Raw genomic sequence first — 13,252 nt, 5'->3', positions numbered from 1 at the left:
GATGAACAGAAAGTGATAGAGACACTGAGCAAGTGTGGACCACTTTTACAATTCATTCATCTACCAGGTGAGTCTCCTGCTTTCATTGCCGACACAACGATTGAGACATTAACACATTCAGAACTGTTTATTGGAAAAAAAAAATTGATTTGGGAAAATGACTGGTTATTTGTGGAAAGGTTATGGAAGACTTGACCTTTGACATTTTCTGTTTTGTACACAGCAATATGTTGTGTTACACCACCAAAGGCAAAATTTAAATAATTTAAATGTGCTTGTTTTTGCCTTTGCTTGAGAGTCATACAAAGTCATATTTAATTAATTAAACTAATTCATTTTAATTAGTGCAAACCATTTTCACCTTGTAACATATCTGTATACACGTCGGCATTATTTTATTATTTATGTATTAATTTTCTATTGTACTTTATAAATTCATTGGATATTTTATTATATACATATGTCAGCATGCATTGTATATAAAAGAAATCTTATATATTTATATATGCTGATAAATATAATAAAGCTGTAATGCAGTTTGTTCTTGCAACATAATCTGTTTTGTTCTGCTTTGTCACTTCTGTATTTAGTTTCTCCGTTTCTATCCGAGATCATTCTGTTTTACTCTCACAACCAATGCGAATATAATTATGCAAGCACTTTTATGTCATTTTAACAGCTAAGTCTGTAGCATTCATGACGACGGCCTTCTTTCCATGTGTGTTAGTAGTTTAACATGCAGAACTATGAGGGATTTTTTTTCTAGCTCTTTAACAGTGTTTATTTATTTAGCTGAACACCGCTCTATAAATTTAAATGTGTAGGTGCTGGCTATTTTTCTGATATAAATACACTTGCATTTCAGTTGGTGGCTTTATGCCTCCATTTTCGTACTGAGTTTTGTTGTGTACTCAGAGTTTGTAGTTGAAAATGTGGATTGTGTGCCATTGTGTGCGGTGTATCTATAATTATCTCTTTGTTTTGTTGGAGTGTGTGTCTCTCTCTGTTGTGTAGCGCGTGTGTGTCTGTGTGTATTGTTGTTAACATTAGTTGACAGTATTACTCTCTCCAGTCATGCGTGTGTGTACGACGATGTCAGACTAGATGTTCTGTACTTCTTAATTACTTGCTGTGTGTGTGTGTCTGTGGGGGGTTAATGTATGTGTGTGTATATGTGAAAAATACATAGAGAGATATATAGATAAAGAGAGTTTAAAATGCAAAAGTAACATACTTTAAAGACATCAGATGGGTCATTCAGTGAATGCTAGTTTAATCTGGTGTGACAATTTTACATTATTTTTGTGTAATTTTTTTAAGTGTTAATAAACTGCATTGTGTCATCTCAAGAAAAATGAATACATATTAATATATGCTAGGCGTAGTTATGCCTTCAGAAAGGTAACAGGGTGGATGTTTTACTATTTAATTTGACATTTCAGGTCACTGTTTTTTAAACATGCATCTACTTTAAAATTCATGTTTTAAAGTCAAATGTTTACTACAGAAAATCATTAAAACAGGGTTGACATTTTAAGATATACATAAAACATAAGATAACTAGATAACAGTACAGCAGTACATAGACTTTAACTTGTCATTGGAAAGTTATCTTCTGAAAGGACAAGGATGTAATTATGATACATTTATTATAATCTACGGAATAGTTTATTACTTTAAAACCAGTCATAAGTAGCACGGGTATATTTGTAGCAATAGCCATCAATACATTGTATGGGTGAAAATTATCGATTTTTCTTTTGCGCCAAAAATAATTAGGATATTAAGTAAAGATCATGTTCCATGAATATGTTTCCTACTGTAAATATATAAAAACTTAATTTTTGATTAGTAATATGCATTGCTAAGAACTTAATTTGGACAAACTTAAAGGTGATTTTCTCAATATTTTGATTTGTTTGCACCCTCAGATTCCAGATTTTCAAATAGTTGTATCTCGACCAAGTATTGTTCTATTCTAAGAAACCATACATTTAAAAACTTAGCTTATTTATTTCAAATGATGTATAAATCTCAAATTTCAAAAAATTCACCCTGATTTTGTGGTCCAGTGTCACATATGATAACAGGGTTGTCACAAAACTAAACTTTAGGTTTTTATCACAACGCTAAAATGCTCACTTTTATTTAAAAAAAAAAAAAATCGGCATAGTTGTTAATATACTGTAACAAGGAGGTGTTGGAAACAAAGACTGAATGAAGGCCAAAAAAGTGTCATTATAATAAGAAAGAAAGAAAGAAAGAAAGAAAGAAAGAAAAAGTTGTCTGACTTGTTCACTGTTAAATGAAATTATTAATAATTTAATGCATTAAATTACATTACATTCTCAATTAGAAAACATCAAACTATTTTGTTACTATTGTTTTATTTTAATTAAAATAAATAAATCTTACAACCATGGGAATGCAATACTAAACTGGCAACACAACATAGGCCCAAAAAAAGAAATACAAGAGCATTTACTGGACATGAATACTGAATTTCAATTTGATTTTTCCAATTACCTCTTTTGCTTCCACTTTATATTAGGTGGACTTAATTACTACATATTCACATTTAAATTAATCATTTGATGCAATGCACTTATTGTGTACTTATATTTGTGACCCTGGACCACAAAACCAGTCATAAGGGTCAATTTTCTGAAATTGAGATTTATACCATTATTATAGAGATTTATACCAAGCATTTATATCACCTGAAAGCTGAATAAATCATTTTATATTGATGTATGGTTTGTTAGGATAGGACAATATTTGGCTGAAATACAAGAATCTGAGGGTGAACAAAAATCAAAAATCACCTTTAAAGTTGTCCAAATGAAGTTTTTAACTATGCATATTACTAATAAAAAGTTCTGATATATTTACGGTAAGAAATTTACAAAATATCTTAATGAAACATGATCTTTACTTAGTATCCTAATGATTTTTGGCATAAAAGCAAAATCTATAAATTTGACCCAGACAATGCATTTTCTACTGCTACAAATATACCCGTGCAACTTTTGAATGGTTTTGTGGTACAGGGTCACATTTTTAAAAATACCTGCATGTAATACATCTGTAATTAATTTCTGTAATTACATTTATAATTACACTTTTGACCCTTACACCTTAGCCCACACTTAAACCTACCCATACCACCAAACCCGCCTCTAACCTTACCCGTATCCCACCTCAGTATCACTAAAAGTGTTTTGCAGTACAGTATGAACACAATAAGTACACTGTACTTATTTTTTGCTGTAAGTACATAGTAGTTAAGGCCACCTAATATAAAGTTGGAACCATTTTTTCACATTTTTACCTCTTTAGGGTCGGAGTGGTTCGGATGATAGAAGGAGAGGGTCAGTGTTTTCTCACAAGTGATATTTGATGTATGACAATCTGACCATGCTGAACTTACAAAACGGCTCCAACTGGACTGGCCCAAACAACTGGTACCACCCGGCCGACACCATCACTCCTCAACACGGTACAGGTATGTGAGCATTAGCATATCTTTATCTATTAATAAAGAGTGTGAATGTACGCTGTGTGTGTGCTTGTGTTTGTGAAGTCAGCTTTGGGGTGAACCAGCAATTCTTATACTTGACTGAGCACAAACAGAGGGTGCCAACAGCTACACCATCAGCCACGCATGTACACCCACATACAAACACGGCGGTCTCTGGCCTTGACATCCTCTGTTTCATTACAGGAAGGCGGAACTAAAGCGAGCAGACATTAGACAGAATTAGATGCCCATAATACAGTTGCTGCTTATTCACACGTACACAAATAAGGTCAAACTGTCAAACACAAGATGCTGCAATGCACTAGAATTACACAGTCCTCAAAGAGACAGTTCTGTCTATATAATAACACACACTTTTGCACACTGAAATGCAGCACTCGTACAACACTCTGAAGTTTAATGTTCGTTTATTTATTTTTTTCCTCTCAGATGGTTGCGTGGAAGATCTGAATGTGCAGATGGCTGGAGCAGGGGAAGGAGTGGTGCAGGGAGAGAGGGATGAGGTGGACGAGTCGCAGCTACACTTGCAGCTAAAGAGGAAGCTGCAGAGGAACCGCACCAGCTTCACCCAGGAGCAGATAGATGCCCTGGAGAAAGGTGTGACTCAAAGCGCTGGCTCAAACTGAGCTTTCCATGCAAAATAATCTCAGTCCTAGAGAGGATGAATTTGTGTGGGATTGTTTTGCTTTTTGTGTTTGGGAATTACAGATCTTTTTTTTATATTCTGCCTTTTTTATACTTTCATATTTTGTCTTTTCATCTGCTCTAAACAGTCCTTAAAAGCATAGTTCACCCAAAAATTACTTTTGTGTCAATTTTTACTCACCCTCATGTTGTTTCAAACCTGCATAATGTTCTTCTTTCGTGGAACACAAGAAAAATGTCTGTGTTTTTGTCCATACAATGAAAGTCAGTGGGGTCCAGCATGTTCTACAGGCGAATGTCACGCAGGTTTAGACCCACACGACAACATTTTCATTTTTAGGTACTGGCTTGTGGTAAAAATGTCACCAAAACGAACAAAAATGCCCCATAAATTCAAGACAAAGGGGCAAAAAATGTCCCTTCACAATTAAACAACGTGCTACAGCTGTGGCGATTAAAATGAAATGTGAAAATGAAAAGTGTAAATTCGCGGAATTGCATTTAGATTCGCTCACACTGCATCAGCCTGTTTTTATTGCTCTGTGCAGCGTTGAGCTTCATAACCAATCAAACGCGTTTCTGTTGAACTCAGGGTTCCATCGGCCAATCAGAAGCGCTTAGATTAATCAGCGCTAAAAACGCGCCAATCAGAGGCGCTTAGATTAGTCAAACGCCGGAGGTGTTGATGAGTGAACACAGTGCAGGTACGATGTAAATAAAATATTAATTTCGTAGCTTTAGTGAATATAAGTGGAGTTTTTTCTTAAGTTGTGCTAGACTTGGCTAAGGTCATAATGGACCGTTTGTCAATGAAGCCAGAATATGACGTGTCAAAACAAAACAATAGCGTTTTATATTGTTTTCTATATCGATATTAATAACCATTATTACAATATAAAGAGCAATAATCTACAACAGTGATTTTTATCATAAGCCCTATGAGCTCCTGTTTTTTTTAACGTATAATTTTGATACAGTTTCAAAGAGTCTACTATTATTGACAGCAGTTTAAAATATTGATTAAAGTAACTGGGTAAATTTAAGTATTTGCCATTAAAGACAACATAAGTGACCCTGGACCACAAAACCATTAAACATGAATTTTTTTACATCCAAAAGCTGAATAAATAAGCTTTCCACTGATGTATGGTTTGTTATGATAGGACAATATTTGGCCAAGCTACAACTATTTGAAAATCAGGAATCTGAGGGTCCAAAAAATCAAAATATTGAGAAAATTGCCTTTAAAGTTGTCCAAATGAATTTCTTAGGAATGCATATTACTAATCGAAAAATAAGTTTTGATATGTTTACGATAGGAAATTTACAAAATATCTTCATGGAACATGATCTTTATTTAATATCCTAATGATTTTTGGCATAAAAGAAAAATAGATAATTTTGACCCATATAATGTATTTTTGGCTATCGCTACAAATATATCCGTGCTTCTTAAGACTGGTTTTGTGGTCTAGGATCACATATGGTTATTATAATAATAAGGTTATTAGCCCTATTATAAAAAATGTAAAAAAATGTCCATGGAAATGAATTCCGGGGGGCAAATATTGCCCCTTAATGGAAAAGTTCATTTCTGACTCTGCGTACTAACCCTTTAATATTTAAAATGTGCAAATCTGCTTGTATTAAATGTTACGTCTTCTGTTAAATCTGTTTCCAGAGTTTGAAAGGACTCATTACCCAGATGTATTTGCTAGAGAGAGACTAGCTGCAAAGATTGATCTTCCGGAGGCCAGAATTCAGGTAATACTGCCTTTGTGAAATATTTGAATAATCCTCTTTGAGTTTTATTTCATTAATCCTGAAGTGCCTTTAAACAATACATAAAGACACTGTCCATTATGTACTGACCCATATTGGGTGATTGACAGGTATGGTTCTCCAATCGGAGAGCTAAGTGGAGAAGGGAGGAAAAGCTGAGAAACCAGAGGAGATCAGGGAGCACCAGTTCCTGTTCTCAGACACATACTCCCCTGAGCACGTCCTTTACTTCTCCTGTATATCACTCCCATCATAGCAACAGCTCAGGTATGTCTTTTTAAATGACTTAGAACAAGTACAGCCTTGCCAGTTAGATTTCTTCACTATTTTCTCTGCTATTTTTTACATATGTGACCCTAGACCACAAAACCAGTCATAAGTAGCACGGGTATATTTGTAGCAATAGCCAAAAATACACTGTATGGGTCAAAATGATTGATTTTACTTTTATGCCAAAAATCATTAGGATATTAAGTAAAGATCATGTTCCATGAAGATATTTTGTAAATTTCCTACCGTAAATATATCAAAACTTAATTTTTGATTAGCAATATGCATTGTTAAGAACTTAATTTGGACTAATTTAAAAGCCTTTTTCTCAATATATATATATATATATTTTTGCACCCTCAGATTCCAGATATTCAAATAGGTGTCGACCAAATATTGTCCTATCTTAACAAACCATTTTCAGATGATGTTTAGATCTCAATTTGAAAAAACTGACCCTTACGACTGGTTTTGTGGTTCAGGGTCACATATGGTGTGCATTCACTTTGTCCTGTTTTTACTCATTAATTCAAATATCAATTTATTCTGTATTGCCATGATTGTTATATATATACAGTGTTGCCAAAGCATCAATAAGCACTAAAGCAATGATAAGTAATAATAATAATAATAATGAGTTGTTTCAATCCTTTTGTGTTCTCTCTTATAAGGCTCAATGCACAGTCGGAGTGATTCGTCTCTCTCAGGCTATAGCTCTCTGTCTGTCTTCTCCAGTATGCAGGTAAATCATGATGACCAACTTTTCAGTATACCATAGCACCCTAATAGGCAAAGATGCCTTACCAAACATATATATATATATTTTGTTCTTCATCAATATTAAACAGTGTAGTCCAGGGATAGGCAACATTGGTCCCGGAGTGCCGATGACCTGCAGAGTTTAGTTTCAACTCTAATCAAACACAACCAAACAAGCTAATCAAGGTCTTCAGGATTACTAGGGCTACAGGCAGGTGAGGGGTTTTTTTCAGGGTTGCAGCTAAACTTTGCAGGATATCAGCACTCCAGGACCGACGTTGCCTATCTCTGGTGTACTCAGTAATTTTGGTTTCTGTTTTGACTTATAATGCTGACACCTAGTGGCGCACAAAGCAAATGTTTTTTGTTACAAATTGCACTGCATTATAGGGATAGTTCACCCAAAAATTAAAACATGATTTATTCCCTCACTTCATTTAAGTGTATTTCTTTCTTCTGCCAAACAAAGAAAACAGTTTGGTTACCAACATTCTTCAAAATATCAGAAGAAAGAATGCCATACAGTTTTTGAACAACATGAGGGGGAATAAATCATGACTTTTTTTTTATTTATTTTTTTTAATTTTGTTGTGAATTGTCCCTTTAAGGCTCTTGTCAGGCATGATTATAGCAGTTGATTCACCCAGTATGTGTACAGCTTCTGTTAACAAATCTCACAAACTACCCAGCAAACACAGAGTTTTTAGTTCCCGTTTGGTTGCTTTTTGAGAACAAAGAAATAATGTTCTAGGATTAATTAATTTTGAAACTACAAAATAACATTCCTAGAACGTTACAGAGTGGTTATTTTTAAAATAACCTTAAAAATAACTTATACAGAACATTCTCTATTTTTAGGTTATTGTAACTATAAAAAATAACGTTCTACAAACCAAAAACTAACATTCTATTTCAGTTAAGAACACTTTCCTGGGTAACCAAAAACAAATCATAAAAAATAATGTTCTGGGAAGATGGGTAAAAAAAGCGTCACTTGTTAGCTGGGTAAAGACCGGCTTAAATTTGTCAAATCGCCAACTGAATGAACTCACTAAATTAGTCATGGCGGGTATTGTTATTATTATTATGCCAAACGATCTCTATGTGCACGTTTAATGTAACCTGCAGTTAGCGGTTACGCAAAACGGTGATATCTGTTGGGAAAAACTACAGTTTTAAAGTACAGTCAGCCACTGTTAGTAAAATATACCGACTGAATGAAAAAAAGTATGCCCTCTCAAACATAACATTATCCGTCCTTTTGTTTCTTTAAAGCATGAAAAACAGAGTGCTACAATAGTAAATAATGCAGACACAAATTTTAGTACACGTACCCACCTATTACGCAACTGTAAGGTATGCAGCGTTTTGAGTCCGCCTGACTCACAACCTAATTTAAAATAGCTTAAAAGCGCCCTCTAGTGTTTCTGCTGGAATATACAACCCTGCTGTAGTTTCTAAAAATAAACACTCGCACGTAGTCAAACAAATATATCTTCATCATATTTAACGACCTCATACACTCGTTTCAATTACATCATAGCAGCACACCCAGTGTGCTGGTCTGATTGGACTGTGGCACATTGATCTAAAAACAACATCATAAAAACCCTAAAGTAAACTTATGTGGGGCGTTTATCGCATAATAATCTGTCAAATGATTGTATTAGCCTACTGAATATGTTTATACTATAAATGAAATGAGATTAATCTTTTATCTGTATTTGCTCTTCTCTCCTCTAGTCGTTGCCCTCCCAGTCCACTCCAACTTACTCCTGCATGTTGCCTCCTTCTCCTTCTGCCCTCCCCCCTCTTTCCCGTAAGTTTGACTCCTCATCCTACACCTCTCCCCATCTCCCGCCCCCACCCACGGCCAGCGCAAACACAGGTGAGTGCTGTTTTGTAACATTCTCCACCCTCACACTGCATGTGAATACTGTAATCCACAGGCCAAAACACTGCATGAGCAATGAGTGTGTGAATGTGGTTTAGCCACTTTGTCCTTCCCTTTTGTGTTGCAAATAAGTCGTCAGAGGTGGCTGCGTGCGAGGACGCACTGATAAGGCTTTGTGTCTCTTTCAGGATTCTTTCCCGGTGTTTCCGCAGCAGGGCAGACTGCAGTTCAAGGTGGCGATCAGGAGCTGGGACAAGGTCTGAGTCAGTACTGGACGAGACTGCAGTAAAAACACATCTTATCGTTATCAGACAAACCAGCAGAGCTTCAATCAGCAACTTTGAGCAAATTATTTAACAAGAAACTTGTCAGGAAACCCTACTTATTTAGATTATGAACACATCAGGGAAGCAGTCTATGTAAGCCATAACAAAAAAAAATAACGTCAACCTCACAAACCTGCACAGACGGAAGAGAAAATGGATTCCAGCATTATGTAGGCCTAGTCAGCACCATGCCAGACAATAGCACAAACTAGTCTGGTTAACATTCTCAGCTACTGGAGTTAAAACAGGGCATCTAAATCTAAAAAAAAATAGCTGAGGACAACACCTTGCCTCATGATTATGCAACAAAAATTTGTTGTTTAATTGATGTGCCACTTACAGTCGACATGACCAAAAAAATAGGATGTTTTAAAGCTCCTTCTGTAGCTGCCGTTTAGAAGTTTGGGTTTAGTGAGATATTTTGAAGTGATAGTTCACCCAAAAATGAAAATTCCATCATTAATTACTCACCCTCATGTTGTTCTGAACATAAGACCTTTGTTCATCTTTGGAACACAAATTAATCCAAGAGCTTTCTGACCCTGCATAGACAAAAACTCAACTGACACGTTCAAGGCCCAGAAAATAAGTAAGGTCTTCGTTGAAGTAGTCCATGTAACATCAAAGACGAAATCGTTGAATAAAGTTGTTATTTTTGTTTTCTTTGCACACAAAAAGTATTTTCGTAGCTTCATAACATAGCGGTTGAACCACTGCTGTTATATGGACCATTTTAAAAATGTCTTTACTATCTTTCTGGGCCTTGAATGTGCCAGTTGCGTTGCTGTATATGCAGGGTCAGAAAGCTCTCGGATTTCATCAAAAATATCTTAATTTGTGTTCTGAAAATGAACAAAGGTCTTACAGGTTTGGAACAACAGGAGGGTGAGTAATTACTGACAGAACTAACTCTTTAATGGACCCCAAAATATTGTGAAATATTTGTAAAATTTAAACTAACTTATTGTTTAACTATATATTCAATATATATATATTTTTAATGCATATTAATGTAATTTATTCCTGTGACAGCAAAGCTGATTTTTCAGCATCATTACTCCAGTCTTCAGTGTCACATGATCCTTCAGAAATCATTCTTAAATGCTGATTTTCTGCTCAAGAAACATTTCTTCTGGTGGACTCTCATTCTTTAATAAGCAGAAAGTTCAAAAGAACAGCGTTTTTTTTAAATAAAAATCTTTTTCAACATTATAAACGTCTATAATGTCACTTTTGATACATTTCATGTGTCCTTGGTGAATAGAAGTAGCATTTTTTTTAAATCTTACTAACCCCAAATTTTTGAACAGCAGTGCAGAATGACGATATTGAAAATGACGCATTTTGAGAAGTCTGTTATTAGTAACCAGCTGATCATAATACCACACTGACATGAATAAACCAATGACAATCAAGCTTACACCCAAGCTAAGCAGTGACAATCAATAAAGTGCACAAAGTAGCTCAAAAGTTTTAAAACTGAATATAAATTGCTGTAGCCAGTGACAATCAAAATACATTACTGTAAAAGGCTGCAAAGACAATCAAACATACGACCGACCATGTGTAATATACTGAAGTTAAGCTAATGATTTATTACTGTACATTGTTAAATGGACATTACTGTGATTTGATTATTGCTTTCTTTCACCACTAACATTCATAGGTTTTTTCCTGTCAGATCCCATGAACTCACTGTAGACTTGTATGTTTGAATGTGTGTGAATATGACAGAGAGCGACAGTGATAGTGAGAGAGTGAAAATGTTAGTGTATTATCATTAGAACTGTGAACATTTTAGTGTGAACCCTTTTGTGGAATAACTAAACATTGAAATAAAAATCTTACAGTGAAAAAAACAACATGCATTTGTGTTTGTCTGTGTTTTCCCTCTTAATCATGCAAAGTTTTTATAGTATTTATTCCTAGAACATTTTTTCCTAGGTTTTTTTTTCATCGCATCTTTATCTTTTTCTCTAGAGTAACTGTGAATTGGTTCACTACCGGCCGTTTGGGTTGTGTTTACTTATTACTGTCACTGAACAGTAGCATTTCCTGTCTCTGTGCTGGTGGATTTCCTGTTTTTGTTACTTACATTACCACACCCATTGAAAATAATGTTCTGACAAAGTTATTCTCACAGGACTCAAACAGCACAGGAGTTATGAATAACTTTGATGTCATGAGATATTTCCATCCCACATATCAGAAACACATATATCGAAACCTATTGGTTATATATTTGTATATTATAACCAAGGACAGGTTCAAAGGAAACTTGGTTTAACAAACCTTGCAGTTTGTCCTTGAAATTTCTAATGCCACTGCGGAAACTAGAACGGATACACTTAGAAGTCTGACTCTGCCCATATCTGAGATATATCCTCCAAATTTCCGGTGCACTACACTTGATGAGTTTAATTAAGGCCGATGTTAACGAGCTGTGGAAACCGGGAGGGCAAAGCACGCAAATTTCGTGGTTTGAGCAGAGGTCACTATAATAGTCACGTCTCTTCTGTTCCCATAAGGCCTCCAGTCCCCAATCAGAGCATGTTTTATCTAGTCTGTGTGAACATTGGGTCTCCTCCCTGAAACTCATCGCTCCATCTCTACCCCTCCCTCTATCTGTTCATCTCTTGCCCTCTGCACACAGTCTTGGCCTGTGGTTCTCAAATGAATAAACACATCCTCTGTTTCTCATGCAAACTTTCTTGGAACAGCTCGATGTGACGCATACAAATTCGGATGCATTTTACTAATATTTAGATATTAAAAAGATATTCCAGGTTCAGCGACAGCGTTTGTGGCATAATGTTGATTACTGCAAAAATAAATTTTGACTTGTCTGTTTTGGGGGTTTTTTCTCAAAAAGCACTCACAAAGGAAGTGAATGGCAATGCGTAAATGTTAAAATACTCAAGACGCGAACAATACGTTCAATTTTATAGTGTGATATATAGCCATTTCTGTGCAAAGTTATACTTTTACAACACTGTTTCCATGAAATGTGATGCTGTAAACTTTAAAAGTCTAAAATTCCTGTAGAAATTATGGTTTTAAGAGCTTTACAGCTCAAATTTTAACAGAAAAATTAAGAGAAGTGCTTTTAGAAAGTAACAAGCTTTTTCAGCTTTTAAATCCTTCAAAAATTGGTCCTATTTACTTCCATTGTAAAGTTTTTTTACATTTTTTTTGGTAATCAGCATTTTTGCCATGCACAAACGCTAACTGATTAAACTTAACTTGTATTGAATCCGGAATATTCCTTTAGCAACCTAATTTCACAGATCCTTTGCTAATACAAAACTAAAATGTTATGCATATGGCAGGTTGGCCTGATAAGCAAAAGTAGTTACGTTTTTTTACCAAAATAAGAGGGATCATACAAAATGCATGTTATTTTTTATTTAACACTGACCTGAATAAGATATTTCACATAAAAGACATTAACATATAGTCCACAAGAGAAAATAATAGTTACATTTATAAAAATGTGCCCTGTTCAAAAGTTTACATACACTTGATTCTTAATACTGTGTTGTTGCCTAAATGATCCACAGCTGTGTTTTTTGTTTAGTGATAGTTGTTCATGAGTCCCTTGCTGCTGCCTGCTGTTCTTCAGAAAAATCCTTCAGGTCCCATAAATTCTTTGGTTTTTCAGCATTTTTGTGTATTTGAACCCTTTCCAACAATGACTGTATGATTTTGAGATCCATCTTTTCACACTGAGGACAACTGAGGGACTCATATGCAACTATTACAGAAGGTTCAAACACTCACTGATGCTCCAGAAGGAAAAACAATGCATTAAGAACCAGGAGTGAAAACTTCTTAACAGAATGAAGATGTATAGATTTTTCTTATTTTGCCTAAATATTGTATTTTTTTTCATTTAGTACTGCCCTTCAGATCCTTCGGGAAGGGACCTACATGTTTTCCAGAAGACAAAAGTTCATTTTACCCTGATCTTCAAATTAAAAAAAGTTTTCACCCCTCAGCTCTTAATGCATCATTTTCCTTCTGGAGCATCAGTGA

At 35.1% G+C, this 13,252-nt stretch overlaps 1 protein-coding gene across 1 annotated transcript; it reads left to right on the top strand.

Moving 5' to 3' along the window:
* Nucleotides 1-9,702, top strand: pax10 (paired box 10). The gene is made up of 8 exons (XM_051106795.1): nucleotides 1-67; nucleotides 3,340-3,505; nucleotides 3,971-4,138; nucleotides 5,868-5,950; nucleotides 6,079-6,235; nucleotides 6,910-6,980; nucleotides 8,741-8,885; nucleotides 9,080-9,702. Exons 2-8 carry the CDS (start codon nucleotides 3,400-3,402, stop codon nucleotides 9,178-9,180), a joined length of 831 nt encoding a protein of 276 aa, XP_050962752.1. The 5' UTR covers nucleotides 1-67; nucleotides 3,340-3,399; the 3' UTR covers nucleotides 9,181-9,702.
* Nucleotides 9,703-13,252: the final 3,550 nt, after the last annotated feature.

The sequence above is a fragment of the Labeo rohita genome, chromosome 3 (assembly GCF_022985175.1).
Source record: "Labeo rohita strain BAU-BD-2019 chromosome 3, IGBB_LRoh.1.0, whole genome shotgun sequence".
NCBI lineage: Eukaryota > Metazoa > Chordata > Actinopteri > Cypriniformes > Cyprinidae > Labeo > Labeo rohita.
The sequence above is the reverse complement of the archived record's forward strand: the minus strand, read 5'-3'. Positions and strand labels throughout refer to the sequence as shown.

Excerpts from the sequence above, each read along its gene's own strand:
- pax10 (XM_051106795.1), top strand. The coding sequence starts at position 3,400 with ATGTATGACAATCTGACCATGCTGAACTTACAAAACGGCTCCAACTGG. Across the intron at positions 5,951-6,078 it reads TTCCGGAGGCCAGAATTCAG|GTATGGTTCTCCAATCGGAG; the intron begins GTAATACTGCCT and ends GGTGATTGACAG. Across the intron at positions 6,236-6,909 it reads CCATCATAGCAACAGCTCAG|GCTCAATGCACAGTCGGAGT; the intron begins GTATGTCTTTTT and ends CTCTCTTATAAG.